The sequence below is a fragment of the Carassius auratus genome, unplaced genomic scaffold (genome assembly GCF_003368295.1).
Source record: "Carassius auratus strain Wakin unplaced genomic scaffold, ASM336829v1 scaf_tig00216332, whole genome shotgun sequence".
Classification (NCBI taxonomy): domain Eukaryota; kingdom Metazoa; phylum Chordata; class Actinopteri; order Cypriniformes; family Cyprinidae; genus Carassius; species Carassius auratus.
The window spans coordinates 37,729-55,381 of NW_020528515.1; the positions used below are offsets into that span (position 1 = coordinate 37,729).

The 17,653-nt window shown below is 35.3% G+C and overlaps 3 protein-coding genes across 7 annotated transcripts; all 3 read left to right on the forward strand.

Annotated features, from left to right (window-relative positions):
* The first annotated feature begins 2,209 nt into the window (after nucleotides 1–2,209).
* On the forward strand, nucleotides 2,210–3,439 carry LOC113097590 (uncharacterized). The gene has a single exon (XM_026262854.1). It carries the CDS (start codon nucleotides 2,353–2,355, stop codon nucleotides 3,139–3,141), a length of 789 nt encoding a protein of 262 aa, XP_026118639.1. The 5' UTR covers nucleotides 2,210–2,352; the 3' UTR covers nucleotides 3,142–3,439.
* Nucleotides 3,440–6,033: 2,594 nt separating this feature from the next.
* LOC113097606 (uncharacterized) lies at nucleotides 6,034–10,108 on the forward strand. Of its 5 annotated transcripts, XR_003288896.1 has the most exons (5): nucleotides 6,048–6,073; nucleotides 6,212–6,474; nucleotides 6,885–8,385; nucleotides 8,677–8,711; nucleotides 9,151–10,108. XR_003288896.1 is itself a non-coding variant. In XM_026262869.1 (2 exons), the coding sequence occupies exon 2, from the start codon at nucleotides 9,164–9,166 to the stop codon at nucleotides 9,809–9,811; it is 648 nt and encodes a 215-aa protein (XP_026118654.1). In that variant the 5' UTR covers nucleotides 7,608–8,385; nucleotides 9,151–9,163; the 3' UTR covers nucleotides 9,812–10,108. The 5 variants fall into 5 exon arrangements, 1 of the variants encoding a protein (XP_026118654.1); XR_003288897.1 differs by lacking the exon at nucleotides 6,212–6,474 and having other exon boundaries at nucleotides 6,034–6,073; XR_003288895.1 differs by lacking the exon at nucleotides 6,048–6,073 and having other exon boundaries at nucleotides 6,080–6,474.
* Nucleotides 10,109–14,148: 4,040 nt separating this feature from the next.
* On the forward strand, nucleotides 14,149–16,255 carry LOC113097612 (uncharacterized). The gene is made up of 2 exons (XM_026262878.1): nucleotides 14,149–14,289; nucleotides 14,803–16,255. The coding sequence occupies exon 2, from the start codon at nucleotides 14,816–14,818 to the stop codon at nucleotides 15,446–15,448; it is 633 nt and encodes a 210-aa protein (XP_026118663.1). The 5' UTR covers nucleotides 14,149–14,289; nucleotides 14,803–14,815; the 3' UTR covers nucleotides 15,449–16,255.
* The last annotated feature ends 1,398 nt before the right edge of the window (nucleotides 16,256–17,653 follow it).

Genomic DNA, 17,653 nt, shown 5'->3' on the forward strand with positions numbered 1-17,653 from the left:
CATACTATGAGGTGGGCAACCTGAACTCTCCAGGTGCAGACGAACTCCCAAATGATGTCAGGGCCAATTACATGCACAGCAATCGTGACAGTAACAAGGATCGCATTATTGTGCGTCAGGACGCCAATGGCAACTTCAACCGAGTGTATGTGACTGAACACAGTGACCCGAGACGCTTCGACAGCAGCAGAACCTACAGAGTGAGCCAGGGCCTCCTCCTGATCATCAAGAACATGACTCGAGAGCAGTATCTCAAACAGACATACCACACTCAGGAAGATCGTGCCGGAATCACACTACAGAGCTGTAACGTTAATGAGACTGCAGCCGACAACAACTCCTGGTGTACCATTCTTTGAGCCATTAAAGAGCTGCTGAGATTAACCTGCTTTCATTATATCCGTGATTATTATATACATTTTATTATGTAATGGCAAATTGATAAAAGCATTACTGTTTTGAAGCGCCTGTGGTTTGAGGATAGTGTGTTAAATGCATTGAACGTGTGGTTGTAAATGATCTTGAGTCATTTTTACGAGATAACGCTGCAGTCTGGTTAAAAATTATCCAAAGTAATCTTATAATGTTTTCTAATTTGTGTAGTACTGGTTGAAATTCTTGAAAATTCGTGCTTGCTGCTGCGTCATTACGTCACATCAGTAAACATTAAGAAGTTGTCCCGGCTAGTTATGCTATATTTGCTATATTGCACATGAGGAGCTGGAATACTTACATTTATCATTTTGATGGCAGATAGTAATCCAGAAAGGATGTGTGTTTACAGCGGCATCGCACGCAAATCTACATGCTAATACACATGTAGTCACGCAATGCCGATGTTGTTCAAATTAACAATTTGACAAAAAAAGTATAACAATAATAGTAATTTGCATGGTTTTATTTGATATGAGCTAAGTGAATGTTAGATTTTTAATCACCATTACTAGCGCAATGTAATGCTTTTTTCCTCAGTTGGTCAGAACAAAAGTGACAGACTAGTTCCGATGACAATATCCGGTGATTGTTTTTTATTTGGGACATATATTCCAAGATATAGAAACTGTTATTCATAAGTACAGTATTCACGCCGGCGCAGTGACTGACAGCCACACATTCACCTTAAAACATTAGATTCATCCGTGCAAGAGCCTTTGCAATGCACAACCCTCTCAAAGATGATAATATATAAATATCTGCAAATATCTGCAGTTGCAGGTTTCAAATAGAGATGGTGACAAAGAGGCAAAACTTACAGACTTCAGCTTTATATTTATTCGAGTTTATTAAAATGCATTTCGATGACTTTAACCAGCATGTGGAGATTCCAGCGCTTTGATTCATTTTGTGAAGCAACTGGTTCGATTGAACAGACGTTTCAAAAAACATTGCGTCTTCCGTCACTGTTATAAATGCATGTCTCCTGTTATATAATCACAAGTCTTGATTCATTTACTGGTTTCCTTTGATTTCTATTAAATGTGTGGTTTCTCTGGCTTGGCTTGAAATAAAATGACTTTGGAAACTCTTAATTTGAAATGTTCTTTTTTTCTTTGTGCAAATGAATCTCTTTTAGTAGCCTAATATCAGATGCCCTTCGAAAACAGGTGAGACTGGTGATTTTCATTCCTCATTAAGTATTTTTTGTCTGAAATGTTTTGATGAAAAGATTATTCCACTGTTATTCACTTTTTGGCTGTAAATGTCTGGCACAAAGCAACATAAGTTTTTGTTGACAGAGATTTCTCCACCCACAAAAGTCATTATCCGAGTGTGAACACTTCTGCAGGATAGCTGGACTCGTGTTCATATTGCTGATTTTTTTTTATTGTTTTATTAGTTACAAAATCAGGTTAGGAGTGTCTATATAGCAGTATCTTTGCCCTCACACAAGACAATGTGTAAGCTGCTACATACGAGGAGCTGCTGGATACAACCGTTCATTACCAGATACTTACAGGTATTTATTTATAAAAAATGATGCATACATTAGCTGGAATATGACAGCCAATCTTGAGGTGCTTGCAAATTAACCCTTCATTTTACTGCAAGATTCTTAGAGGATCAGTTTTTCTATTGCTAGGCCTAAAGATTTCTGATCATATTTCTGTAAAATAAAAGTGATTAATGCATGCCGACTTTGTTCTGCTGATATTGAGAGAAAATAGTCTGAATGGATTTTAACATGCCTAAAAGTGAACTGATATTACTGCAGTTTTATTAATAGTTAAACATCCCATCAAATAAGAAAATAATTAATTACAGGCTTTTCATTTCAACAGTCTTAGTTATGCATTTGGATTTTGAATTTTTTACTGTTTGTTTGATGCTAAAATATATGCATTTACATTACATATGCACTTTTGCTTGAGTAAAATCAACACGGTTCTTCACTTTTTCAGCATAATTGTAATGGACACTGTGAGAACCCTGTATAAGTTGTCTGATCTGAGACAGACCAGGTTTGGTCAACCACCTCCCAGACACGGTCTGAGCTTGTTGTGGTGGTTTGCTCATGATTGTGTTCAGATTGATTTCAATGGTCGTATGATTGCAGAGTGCAACCCTAAAAATGGAGCTTTTGGTTTCCACCGATTCCATAATAGGGATGGACTGCTTCCTTACAGTGACCTACTGTACTATGAGGTGGGCAACCTCAACTACACTGACTCACTGCCTGATTATGTCACTGAGAATTACACTGGATATTCAGACAGCAGCAATAAAGACCGCATCATTGTTTCCTTTGACCCAAGGCGGAGAAGATTTGAGAATATTTATGTGACACAGCACTCAGATCAGGTGCACTTTGACCAGAATCACACCTACTGTATTAGCACTGAACTCATCAAGGACATTCAAGACTTGAGCCGTGAAGACTTCCTCAGAGAACCCTTGAATCATTCTGAACATATATCCATAGACATATATCAGTCAGAGCAGGGAGAAACCTGTCAGAATATTAGCAATGAACTCATCGAGGACAATCAAGACTCGGATCATTCCGTAGACATGCCTCAGTCAGAGCAACACAACCAGACACACTGCAGTCAGAGAAAGAAATGCTGCTGTGTGCTGCTGTGCTGCTGTGTGCTGGTTCTGCTGCTCATTATTGCTACTGCTGTCTATTTATTGTTATTCTAGATGATTTGAAATGGCATGTTGCAGTTTGTTCCCTTTGAGTCAGTTGTTTATTGTGATGAAATTGAACACGTTTATTATTATGTTGAGCATTGTAAATGTATGACAACATTCTTTTTAGATTTAGAAGGAACAAATCTAATATATATAATACATTTCTTCATTTCTTTATTCATATTTGTTTTTGCTTATTCTTTGAAATATACAGAGACTGTATTAGAACTAAAACTCCAAAACCATTAACTTGTGTGTTTGTGCAATTTTTATTTTATTTTATTTAAAAATGTGAACTTGTCTATTACTTTGCCTTGACTGACAATGATATTTTAATTTCATTAACTATAAATCCTAAAAAATTGTATTACACTGTCTGTTTCCTTCATAGTCAGCTGCTCTCTCTTCCTGTTTAATTTTGGATGAATTAAAGTGCTTGTTATACACTCACCTCTGACTCAAACAAATTTGTATATTATTACCCAAAACTCCTGTTTACCCCTTGTCCTACTGTATGCTGTCACAAAAGGCCAGTGTGTGTTCATTGAATTGACCTTCGCAGGTAGTTTGACAGGCAATCCGACCAATCATAATGTGAAATAATTCATTTTTCAATGAGAAACAAACCAGACTTGAGAGCAGATCAAAATCGGTGAACTTGAAAACTGGTGTGTATTGACGTCTTTCCGCAAACAAGATACCTTCTGATGTTCATTCATGTTTATTAAAGAGGAAGAGATGAAGTGTTCATATGATCTGTTTTAGTGTTAAAAGGGAAACACAATTACTCCACTTAAAGGGGTCATATGATGTGATTTAAAAATGTTCTTTCTCTTTGGAGTGTTATAAGCTCAACAAGATCTGGTTATAGATTTTGAATTAGTTAGCTGGTCATGATCCTCAATAATATGTATTTGAATTAATGCATAATAGTGGCACCATACTGTAAAGTGTTCCTAGTTTCATAGTTTCTGGCTTGTAGCACTGGGACACAAGGCCGTCACAGGCTTCAAGCATTCAGCCAATCACAATGCACTGGATAGCTAGCCAATCAGAGCACACATTCATTTTTTTAAGAACAATGAGCTTTGTAAATTTGACGCCCAGAAAGGCGAGGCATAGAGGAGCAACAAAATTATGTGGAAATTAAGGCCGGGACTTTAACGCGTTAATTGAGATTAAGTAATTACACAAAAAATAACGCGTTGATTAAGATTAATTAGTTAAAGAAAAACAATTGACGCATTTTTAATAACTTATTTTTGCACCGCGGAACGTTTTTCACTGGATGAGTTTCGGCGGACCGATTATACTGAAGCACCAACTAGCGTTCGCATCATAGACAGTAAAAGAAATGGACACAGCGACCCCACTAGAACTCAATTGAGACAAATGAAGCCCATTTTTTGCGTTTTTTAGCACTTCCGTTTCTGACGCGCAGACTCAAACGAAGCTTGACGACATCAGCAACCTGTCTGACAGATGTAAATCTTCTAGTAGCTGTGCGTGCAAACTGCCATCGTTAATCTTGCAGAGACGGCGAGCTTGAGCGGGGAGTTCTTTGTCGTGAGTGAGCAGGAGTAAGTTTTCTGATTAATTATTTTGTATAGTATTTTAAAATGTAACGCCAGTATGCCATATTAAGTTAATTGCCTGCGAGCTTCTCCTCCTGTCTGTACGGTAATGAGACAGAGAGACGAGTGGTTATGACGCAATCGTTAGCCTATTTTTTACAAAAACTGTTTATACGGGGCCATAATGTAACATAGAAGGTAATGGAGCCCTTTATACATTGTCGTGTATCTTTAGAAATAAATAATGGACAAACGGGGTCTTTAAATGCCTCAGATATAAAGTTATTCGCTGTCAAAGTGTCGCCAAAATGAATGGGAGTCAATGGGAATGCTAACGTAAGTGAAGTTCTGCTAAAAGATGGCAGCCCCCAGCCGACTTCAACTTCCCGTCGACTTCCTTGCCGCCTGGTTCACATATCACCGCAGCACATGATCGAACCTCAAGTATCACCTCAACGCAAAACATATAGCAGCTAGCGTGGACTTTACACTTTTTGTTGAACTATGTATTATTTTGTTTGTGCAACAGTTTATGTTAAACTCTTTATTGTTTTGGCCAAGGTTATTGAGAGTTGGACTTATATATTATGGCCTCTGAAGCAACAGAGAGATGTTTTCTAATAGTCAGTGTTTCCAATGTTCTGAATGTACTTGACAGTATTGTGTTTTACTTAAAAAACACTTTACAGAAGGTTCCAGCACCTATAAGCTTCCTGATTTTCCGAAATGTACTATTTCTAAATTGTTTCTAAATATGCTATTGCTACACTTAATGGCAAAAATTTCACTGGTCCGCTAGACTTAGTTGAACAAAAATAAACAATATTTTGTTGCTTAAGCTTATGTATTCAGTCATTATTCAATGGTATACTATAAATCCATGGGAAAAAATTACTTAGCACTGTTCTCAGATCAAATATTTATATGCGATTAAAATGCGATTAATTTCGATTAATTAATTACAAAGCCTCTAATTAATTAGATTAATTTTTTTAATCGAGTCCCGGCCCTAGTGGAAATATAAACACATTGCATTACACCAAATACACAAAATAATGTTCTTTTTAGCAATTTTAAGACACAATTGCCTGTGAGTTTCTCAGCTAAAAATATGTGGCATGAAGCCCCATCAGTTTCTCTTTGAAGAACATTCTCCACACACAAAAGCCATTATCAATGTGTGAACACTTCTGCAGATAAGGTGGATTTATTTTATGTGTGGATTCGTGTTCATAGCTGATTTTTATTCCTTTATTAGTTCAGGCTAGGAGCATTAATATAGCAGTAACTTTGACCACACACAAGACACTGGGGAAGTTGCTGCATACAGGAAATGCGTGACGCAACATTTCCTTTCCAGATACACGGTAAGAGCACTTGAATTGTTCCAGCTGTTTATTTATTCACAATAAAATTATATATGATTTAGTATCAAATTAGCTGGACTTCGACAGCCGATTTTGACTTCCTTTATTTTTACTTTTTGAATTGTACTCCAACTGCAGATTAACCCTTAATCCAGCGTTGCCAGGTTTTCACAGGAAAACTGCCCAATCTGATTTTTGGCGTGGTTCCCTCTGCCAAAATTCGCATTTTAGGGGATAAATATCATGTTTTTGGAGTCGCTTAAACAAGCGGACATGAAAAACAACCCCGTGGCAACAGTTTTAAAGTAGAGGACTTGGCAACACTGCCTTCATCTTACTGCAAGAGTCTAAGAGGATCAGTCTTTCTACTGCTACCGAGATCTTTCTGATTGTATTTCTGTGTAAGTGATCAGTGCATGCAGATAGTCAGTCTAGGAGCCCACATACTTTATTCTGTTGATACTGAGAGAAAAAATCATCTGGATGGATTTAGCATGTCAAAAGTGAGCTGATATTACTACACCGTTATTGATAGCTGAAAACCCCATCCAGTATTGAGCTTATACAGTATTTGTAATAAATGAATATTCAAAGGGCAGCAGATCTGAAGAAAATCTTTTGCATAACAAGCTTTACGATTTTACAGAATTCCTGTGTGTTCCAATGTGTCATTCCTTCTTAGTTTTTACAGGGTTTTCTTTGTAACTTTATTAACACTTTTAATTTGAAATATAAACGTTACATTATTTTAATTTCATGCACATTTGTTTGAGTAAAACCAAATCTGTTATTTAATTTTTTTGCCCAACAGGATTGTCGGGAACATGGTGAGAACCCTGTATGATTTGTCTGATCTGAAAGAGACCAGGTTTGGTCAGCCGAGTCCCAGACACGGTCTGAGCTTGTTGTGGTGGTTTGCTCATAATTGTGTTCAGATTGACTCGAACAGTCGTATGTCTGCACTGTACAACCCTGAAAATGGAGCTTTTGGTTTTGATCTATTCTATAATCGGGAAAGACTTCTTCCTTACAGTAATCGTCCATACTATGAGGTGGGCAACCTAAATAACCCTGGATCACTGCCTCGGTATGTCACTAAGAAGTACACTGGATATTCAGACGACAGCAACAAAGATCGCATCATTGTTTCCTTTAACTCACATTGGAACAGTTTTGAGAAGATTTATGTGACACAGCACTCGGATGAGGTGCACTTTGACCAGAATCACACTTACCGCATTAGCCCTAATCTTCTGGAGGACATTCAAGAGTTAAACCTGAAAAAATTCCTCAGAAAAACTATTAATAATTCTTATCAGATTTCGTACCAAATGCATTGCACACCGTGTCCATCTCCAGCTCCGTCTGTAAAGACTGAATCCAACCAGAGGCAAGGGTCTAAATCTGTCAAGGGTGTTTGTGCAGATTTCTGCGAAGTACTTTTTTGTATCATCATCATATTTTTTTCATTTTGTTCATTTCGTTTTCAAAAATGAAAATATAGTTTTCATGCTGTTTGTTGTTCATTTTGAAGCTGTGTATTATTAGAGCTGTGACTTATTTGGATGAAAGGGTCTCCTAAATGAATAACTGTATAATCTGATGGATGTTCATATAATTATAATGAGATGTTCATAATTCAGTAAATGCGAGATATGATGTTAAGCTTTGTTTTTTATCACTGGATTCTTTTAATGATTTATTACTATGATGCAGATAAATATTCAAGATTGAGGGAGACAAAAGATGAACTTATCATAAAATAAAAAAAAACAAAACAGAAAAGACCGGTAATATATCATAAACTACGAATTGTATCTCATGTCATTGATAACAGCTAAGAATACTTTCTAAAATAAATACATGCCATTTATTACATTTATGCATTTAGCAGACACTTTTATCCAAAGAAAATTAAAGTGCATTCTTCAGGCTATAGTACACTTATTTTTATTTTTATTTTTTACCAGTATGTACGTCATATTAAACAAATTATTAATATGAAACCTAAATATGAGTGAGACATTATAGTTTGATATGAGTTTCATATAAATCTCTGTATTATCTGCCCCATCTGCTCTAATGTGTTTCTGCTAGTTTCACTTTCCATAGCATGAGTTTCTATTCATCAGAACAGAAACAGACAGACACACACACACACACACACACATAGTACAACCTGTAGGACAACTAGTGTGTTTTACTACATTGTAGTTTGTGTCATGAATTCAGTGACATCAGCAAACACGCAAAGCTGTCATGTCATGTAAATGAAGCAGCCAGAGCCAGAGACCTAGACTGGCTTCTACAAGGTAAGACGTATCATTTTCAACGCTTCTATACACACACAAACACACACACATACATTATATATGTATGTGTGTGTGTTTATATATATATATATATATATATATATATATATATATATATATATATATATATATATATATATATATATATATATATATATATATATATAATGTATGTGTGTGTGTTTATATATATATATATATATATATATATATATATATATATATAATGTATATATATATATATATATATACATTTTATTGATTCTGAACCGTGTTTTTATAAAATTACAGATTAACCCTTTGTCTCACTGCAGTACTCCTAGAAGGTCAGATTTTCTCAGTTTTGTTGAAGTGATCAGTGTCTTTCATTCCTTTTGTACTTGCTGTTTGGTTTTGATCAGTCTAGGACAAAACAGACTTTAATGTGCTGCTTTGAGAGAAAAACTGCTGAACAGATTCAAAGACAGCTAAGAGTTTGGTACTGTTTATTGGTAGCTGGAAACACCATCGAATTAGCCCAAATATTTAATAAATTATTGTGCACGTGAGGGTTTTGACTGAACATTATGAAAAACACTTGTTCCATTTCTGCAGACTTAACTAATAATGAAGGATGAGCTAATGATTTAAATGAAGTCCTGATGAAGAACTCATTCATGTTCCTTCTTAGTTTTACATTTTGCAGTTTTCCGTAATTGTACATTTTCTATTATAAAGCACAATATTGAAACATTTATTGCAATAAATGTGCACTTTCTTCAACAGGATTGTCGGGAACATGGTGAGAACCCTGAATAATGTGTCCGAGCTGAGACAGACTGGGTTTGGTCAGCCGAGTTCCAGACACTGTCTGAGCTTGTTGTGGTGGTTTGCTCATGATTGTGTTAAGATTGGCTCGAACGGTCGTATGATTGCACAGTATGACCCTAGAAATGGAGCGTTTGGTTTTGAACTATTCCATAACAGGGAAAGCATTCTTCCTTACAGTGATCTACTATACTATGAGGTGGGAAACCTGCACAAAGCCCGCTCACTGCCTCCTTATGTCATTGAGAAGTACACTGGATATTCAGAAGACAGCAACACAGATCGCATCATTGTTTCCTTTAACTCAAGGCTGAACAAATTTGAAAAGATTTATGTGACACAGCATTCAGATCAGAAAAACTTTGAACAAAATCGCACTTACTGTATTAGTACTGATCTCCTGAAGGACATTAAAGAGTTAAGTCGTGAAGACTTCCTCAGAGGACGCACAAATCGTTCTGAACAGTTCTCTATAAGCATGCCTCCGTCAGTGCAGCGCAGGCAGACAAACACCTGTCTGAGCTGGAAATGCCGCTGTGCGCTGATTGGCTGTTCTCTGCTGTTCATTGCTATTGTTGGTGGAGCTATTGCTCTCTGTTTGTATTTAAAGCCAAAATAGATTGAATCTGTTGCAGTTTGTTGTTCTAGATAATTTGAGTCAGTTTCTTATTTAAATAAACTTAATACATAATACATATACTTAATAATAATACATTTATTAACACGTTTATTATCATGTGTGATGTGGAGGGTTGCATGTTAATCACAGCATTCTTTTTAATGTTTCATTGCAAGACTTTGGGTGATACATCACATACTAATAACTGTCTTCATTTATAATAATTTCTGTACTTTTTGTGCTTATCCTTTGAAATATATTCTTTGTATTACCTTAAAACTAAAACTCCCAAAACCATTGACTTGTGTTTGTGTGATTCTTTTTATTGAACAATGTAAACTTGTCTAATAACTTTGGCATAAGTGTCAACAATATATTTAATGTCATTAACTATAAATTGTAATTTATTATAATATATTTAAATATTAATAATATATAATATTATTACATTGTGATATATGAAATATATTTAATTTGAATATAAGACATTACACAATTAATTATGATCCAGCAATAATGTGTTTCTGTTTCTAAACTGATGCGTTTCTGTTCATCACCACAGATGAACACACACACCTGCAGTACAACTAGTGTGTTACTAGTTCCTGTCACGAGCTCTGGGACGTCAGCAAATATGCATTATCAATGTCACAAAAGATGAGGCGGTCAAAATCTATTCATACTTTGGGAGTGGTTTTTTTTTCTTCTTTTTTTTCTTTTTTACGTGTGTTTTCCTCGTCTGCTTTACTTTCACTTTCCTGGTTATTCCCCTTCTTCTGCAGCTATGGAAGATAAACACTTTCTATCTTTATTTTAATAGTTTAACGAGAAAGGAAAGCAAAAGAAAAAGAAAAGAAAATGAAAAGAAGAGAAAAGAAAATAAAAGAAATGAAAATAAAAAAACGAAAAGAAAAAAAATATGATATATGTATTAAAAGTTGACAAAAAATAAGAACAATTTAACATTTTTGTAACAATTTTATATAGCCCCATATCCTATATATATTTATATTATATATTTATATATATTTATTTTTTACATTTAAATTTTAAATGGTATATATATATATATATATATATATATATATATATGCCTATTTTAGTAGGTCAAGAAATTAGACTAGTTTAAACTTTGAGCTAGGTTGTAATTCATTAATCTGGTGTATTCTTGTTGAAGTGTTGAGGTTCAAGTTTGTCTCCGCCCACTGACAGAGATATAAATAATAACAGGAGCGCGCGCTGCACAGACGCAGATCCTTCATACGCTTGAATAAGGTACAGTATTCTGTCTGTTTATCTGATTTGAATTTATTTTTTGTTACTAAGACTTCAGTTACATTACAGGATCGTTTTAAACTTAACGCGGGATATTGGTGTTTAAATGTGCGTTTTTAAACAACGACAAACATCTGTTCAGTAAATTATTTGTGTTGACATCATCTGCAGTCTGCAACAGATGGGCTGAACTGTGTGTGCATTTACACAGAAACGAAACCTAGTACACTTGTTGGTCAAATAAAACTATAGTGCATTAAGAGAGTGAACATGGATTGAAACGAAATAGCCGGGCAGACTCGAGCAAAAAAAAAAAAAAAAAAAAGTAAACTCCATATAAACTTTACATAAAAAAAAAACTTTTTTCTTTTTACATTTTTGCTTTACATTTAGCATTTTTCTTTTTCATTTTGATCTGTACCCTGCACACTTGTTTATGCAAACAATATCTGCCATAGGCCTGTAATTAAACTGTATTATTTATAATCAATATAAAAAAGATAGATACACAGAACATGTGCCAAGCTAAAGGCAAGTATGTAAGAAAAATGTCTTCTTCAAGGTCAACATGAGGGAGAATTATTGAGGACATGAATGAAAGCTGATTATTTTAGTGCTCTATTATGATCCTTCTGAAAATTAACAACAACAAAAAAAACATTAAATTATATATACATCACATATATAAATTATATAATATTATAGGTTATATTATTTAATACATGGTATTATACCATCACACTTCATTCTATTTAATTAAGTCCTGCAATTTTGCACAATGCTGTCACATTTATTCTTTTACTTATTTATTTCCCCCCTGTCTGTTTTCAAGACGCAGACTGGCCCAAATGAGGACGCTGAATGAACTGTCCCATCTGAGAGAGACCAGGTTTGGTCAGCCGTATCCCAGACATGGTCTCATTCTGCTGTGGTGGTTTGCTCACGAATGTGTTGAGATTGATGACGACGGTATTATGATTGCACTATGTGACCCAGAGGACAGAGATTTTGGGTTCCATCCGTTCCATAATTCAGAAGGAATTCTTCCTGATACTGACCTCGAGTATTATGAGATGGGGAACCTGCACCATCCGGGGGCAATGCCTCCTTATGTTACTAAGAACTACGACAGAGATGTGCGTGACAGCAACGCAGATCGCATTGTTGTTTCAGTCGCCTCAGATGAGGATGACACATGGTTTGACAGGATTTATGTGACACATCATTTAGGTCAGGGGCGCTTCGATGAGAACTCCACCTTCCGCATCAGCCAAGGCCTCATTGACCAAATTCAGAGGATGAACTGGTCAGAGTTCATCGGGGAGGTGAAGATCCAGCAGCGGCGTAGGCGGCGTGCTCGTCGTTGAGCTTGTGTTATGTGTGCACGCTCATCTGTGCAGTCTGGATCCAGTCCTAACATTCCTGTGCATCCAAAAGAAATGCATTTAACAGAAAGTGTCTTCCTGGACTTTTCATAACAGATAAAAAATTTATGTGTTCAAATAAATCATAAAAAATTAATTGTGAATTGATTTGGGTCATAAATGGCTCATTTGTATCTTGATGAGAAGCTGTATGATACTTTATGTATAATTAATACAGTGCATTGTGTTCTCTCTGTTTACTTAAATGTTAATTTTTTTTAAAAATGTTAAGTTTTACTGCATTAAAGGAATTGTTTGCCCAAAAATGTTAATTCTGTCATTATTTATAAACCAAGGCTTTCAAAACCAAGCCAATGCAGAAAATGTTCACTGTTTCAATAAACTCCTGCATTATACTAACCTTCTGTTATCGAGTCTGTTATAACTAATGGGGGAGTTCGAAAATTCATTAAGATTCAAAACCATCATGAATGTTTTTTTTATTTTTTTATTAATCACGAAGTGGACGTATGCAAACTGACCAGTCCATGTGATTTCAGTCAACGAGGCTACTGTTTGACAGTAGGTTGACAATGGCTAATATAAGTTAATCTCGAGAATTCTCCCTTCACTATAAGTGACATGACATACAGCCAAGTATGGTGACCCATACTCAGAATTTGTGCTTTGTATTTAACCCCTCCGAAGTATGGCCCGAGACTCAAACCCACAACCTTATGGATAGGAGTAAAACTCTCTAACCACTAGGCCACAACTTCCCCAATTACTCATGTTCCTTTCTTATTATAATCATTCTAGTTATTAGCCGATTTCCTTTCTCTTCTATTTTATTTATGGTTTCTCTGGCTGATTTGGTAACACACACTTTGAGCGATAGTTTCTTACTGTTAATGATTCTTCTCTTTCATGCCGTAGGAAATTAGACGCCCTTGAAAGCAGGGACAAGCTCCGTTTTAATACTTTAAGTAGCGTTTTCCTTGCAGAACAAAATGTAATCTAACCATGTGCAAATTAAAGTTTAATTCTCATAAAAGCCTTTTCTTGATTTGGCGTGTGGGCTAGTTTTTAATGAAAGCAATAAACAGTAAATAATAATTTTTTTTTTTATGATTTATATGTTATATGATTAATTTGAGCCATTTTTTAGTTTTTTTCAATCTCATTTTGATTATTACATGTGGTAAACTGAAAGCAACATTTTTGTTTAAGAACTCAATTACCAAAATTGTTTTGGTGAAAGTTCTGCACTGTTACATTCTTGTTCATTTTTGCTGTTTTCCTCTTTGTTTTTAAATGTTTGATTTTAAATCTGTTTATTAAAGCTTGTCTTACAGTAATTATAATTCTTCGAATTTAAGATATATTGTTGAGCTTGGCGTGTTTATCACTGGATTCATTACAATGATGTAGATAAATATTTCTGACCGAGGCAGACAGAAGAAGAAGCTTGAGACTCAGTTAAAAAGCAGAGATAAGATATACTGTATACTGTATATATTTAATATATCATAAAATATAAATCACATCCCATGTAGATGATACCAATTATGTATACTGTATAATAAAATAAATATATAATACGAGTGAGACATTATTATCTGTCCCATCTGCTCTAATGTGTTTCTAAGTTTCAGTTTCCATTGTATGAGTTTCTATTCATCAAAACAGAAACTGGCACGCACTCGTACAGCCATTGGATAAATAGTGTGTTTAACTACAGTGTAGTTCCTGTCATACGTTCAGTGACATCAACAAACGTACTGACGTTTCTGAAGATTGATGAAGTCACTGCCAAAGATCTAGATTGGCATCTACAAGGTAAGACGTATCTTTTTTTTCTATATGTACAGTATGTAGGCCTACACACACACACACACACAAATATCAGTTTTGTGTAAGTGATAAGTATCTTAAAAAGTATTTTATCTAGTTCCTTTTGAGCTTGCTGTTTGGTTTTGTTCAGTCAAGGATAAAAACTTTAATGTGCTGCCTTCGAGAGAAAACCTGCAGAACAGATTCAAGAGTCAAATCAAGAGATCAGAAACTGAGCTGAGAGTAGTGTGAACAGCTGATGCTAGCTGAAATTACCATCAGATTAGCCCGAATGTCTAGGAAATGAACATGTATGTGGCAGGAACAGATCTTTATGAATCTCAGCTGTTCTATTTCTGCAGAACTTATGATGAAATTAACTGATCTAAAGTTCTAAAGAAGAACTGATTTATGATCCTTCCAGGTTTTACAGTTTTTTTTTTTTTTTTTTTTGTAATTGTACATTTCATATAAAAAATCATAATATTATATATATATATATTGCCTTTCTTTCAACAGGATTGTCGGGAACATGGTGAGAACCCTGAATAATGTGTCCGAGCTGAGACAGACTGGGTTTGGTCAGCCGAGTCCCAGACACGGTCTGAGCTTGTTGTGGTGGTTTGCTCATGATTGTGTTCAGATCGACTCGAACAGTCGTATGATTGCACTGTGCAACCCTGAAAGTGGAGCTTTTGGCTTTCATCGATTCTATAATAGTGATAATCTTCTTCCTAAATCTAACCTACCATACTATGAGGTTGGCAACCTAAACTCCCCTGGATCACTGCCTCGTTATGTCACTAAGAAGAACACTGGATATTCAGACAAAAGCAACAAAGATCGCATCATTGTTTCCTTTAACTCACATTGGAACAGTTTTGAGAAGATTTATGTGACACAACATTCAGATCAGGTGAAGTTTGACCGGAATCGCACTTACTGTATTAGTACTGATCTCCTTGAGGACATTCAAGAGTTGAGACGTGAAGACTTCCTCAGAGGACGCACGAATCGTTCTGAACATATAACCATAGATATGCCTCAGTCCGTGCAGATTCATCCATCTCAGAGTCACTCCACTTGTAAAGAATGCTGCTCTATGCTATCTTGTATATTGTTTATTTTGATCTTTATTGCAGCTATTTTCTCGTATTTTAAATAATGAAAATATAGTTTTCATCCACTGTTGTTTGTTATTCTAGCTGATTACACAGCTGTCATTAGGTGCCTGTCTCTTTCATTAAGTGTCTTAAGTGGTTATGACCGGATTTATAGTAATATAGTTTAGTATCTTTATTTATATTAGTTGTGCTTATTGTTTGACATATACAAACAGAGACAGTATTACCTTGAAATAAAAGTCCAAAAACCATTGATTTGTATGATATTATTTTACTTTAATTAAACTTGTCTGTTAACTTTGCCATACGTTTAATATTAAATATTATAGACTATTAACCTGAATAAATTATAATATATTTTAATGTAATTAATATTTAATGCTTATAAATATATATATATGAAATGTGGATATGAGTGAGACATTATGCAGTGTAGTGATAATATCAAGATTGTCTAATTCTTTTTTTTATCACTTCATCTGTAGATAGACTGTATTTGTGTTTTCAATGACTGATTCTTTGATTGCACTTTATTTGCCGATCAAATATTCCAGTCACTCGTCCCCTGACACATGATGTGAAACAACATCAGTTTCTGTTTGCAGATCTTTGCACAAAGACTTTTCAGGGTATGAACGCTCCCATCACTTCAGTAAAGTGAGTTTGATTCATTTTATCGTGTGTTTATGTATCTTATTTCATTATTAAACTAAAATTATTAACATGTGGTACACCACACTGTAACCCGTTTTCTTTGAATAGTCACTGCTATTATGAGAATAAATATTCAGCATATTGAGTGACCAAATGTACACTAGGATTTGATATTAAAGTCACCATGAAACCAACATTTTCTCATCTTATTTTTTATTTGCTAGAGCTGTTTCTTTTCAGTGAATTATCTGCACATCATAATTATTTTTTTTTAAATTCCTATACCCAGGGACATCGTTAGGCCTATGTTAGGCCAAAATGTTCCTAAGCCCCCCTAAATGATAATAAGAACAACAGTCAATAAAAATTCGATTTATAAATAACCGTATCCTCATTCATATTTAGACGCAAATGATATATATCCAGCTACAAAAAATAGGCGAAAAGTCGGAAGATGGACGGAAGTACAAAGAGTGGAAGTGCTATCAAGATGATGCACGGCAACGTCTCGTTACATTGGTATGAACTGGCAGCTTTCAGAGCACTGCAAGTAAATGAAGGATTCATCTCGTCTCTTAGAGACTTTGTCCCTAGATTTAGCAACTTTTCAGACCCCCTTAGCGACTTTTTTTTCTTTCCAAAAAAGCGACTAGCGACTTTCTTGGACAAACATTATTTATTCTCTGAGAATCGCGAATCACGAAATCTCTCTGTTCAGCGAGCGCAGAGAGTAGCAGCACTTTCTATAAAAGGAATCTGTTCTCTATAGTGGGTGGAATGATGGTCCACTACGGAACTACAGCAAGAAGTGTGACAGGAGACTTGCTGTTCAATGGTTTATATCTTCAAGATGTGTCACTTTATATCACCCATCATTATACAGTTCTTAAATGAACAGAGGTGGCAAATGTGGTTTAGTCTGAAATGAACAAATTAAATATCAGAATTTGTCTGTACACAGTAACACAATAACAACGTTTACCTCAGTATACAGCTTCTCTATACATTAATATTAAATACCACACGCTAAATGGCGCTAAACACTTGCATGTAAATAACGCATGCATAACTTCTCCATAATATGTATAAACTTCACTACAATATGCACTGATGACAGTAATCAGATATGCTGTGGCAACATAATTGCAATATGACAGATAAAGAAAGATAAATTAACTTACGTTCATGCACACACATTTACAACTCTTTGAAATAGCGGCAGAGAAAACGAAAATGAAAGTAAACTGGAACCACTCTGACAGACTGCCGTGTATGCAATGGGTAGTCAAACATTTACAGATCACACCCAATCGTTTTTCTGAGCGACGGCCTACTTTGACATGGAATGTCCCAAAGCAGTCAACACCTGTCGAGAAGAATGGTGTTTGATTGAGTTGCAACTGAGCAAAGGGTAGGTCAGCCATAATGGGCATCATTGGCTTAGCCCTCCACCTCTGGCATTGCACACATCCCCTTTGGTGTTTCTTAACTGCTTGTCTACCTCTCAGAACCCGTTAGTAACGACGGAGTTCAGAAAAAACTCTATCCGGCCCTGGATGAAGTAAGCATTCATCAAGATCGTGGATGAGTAG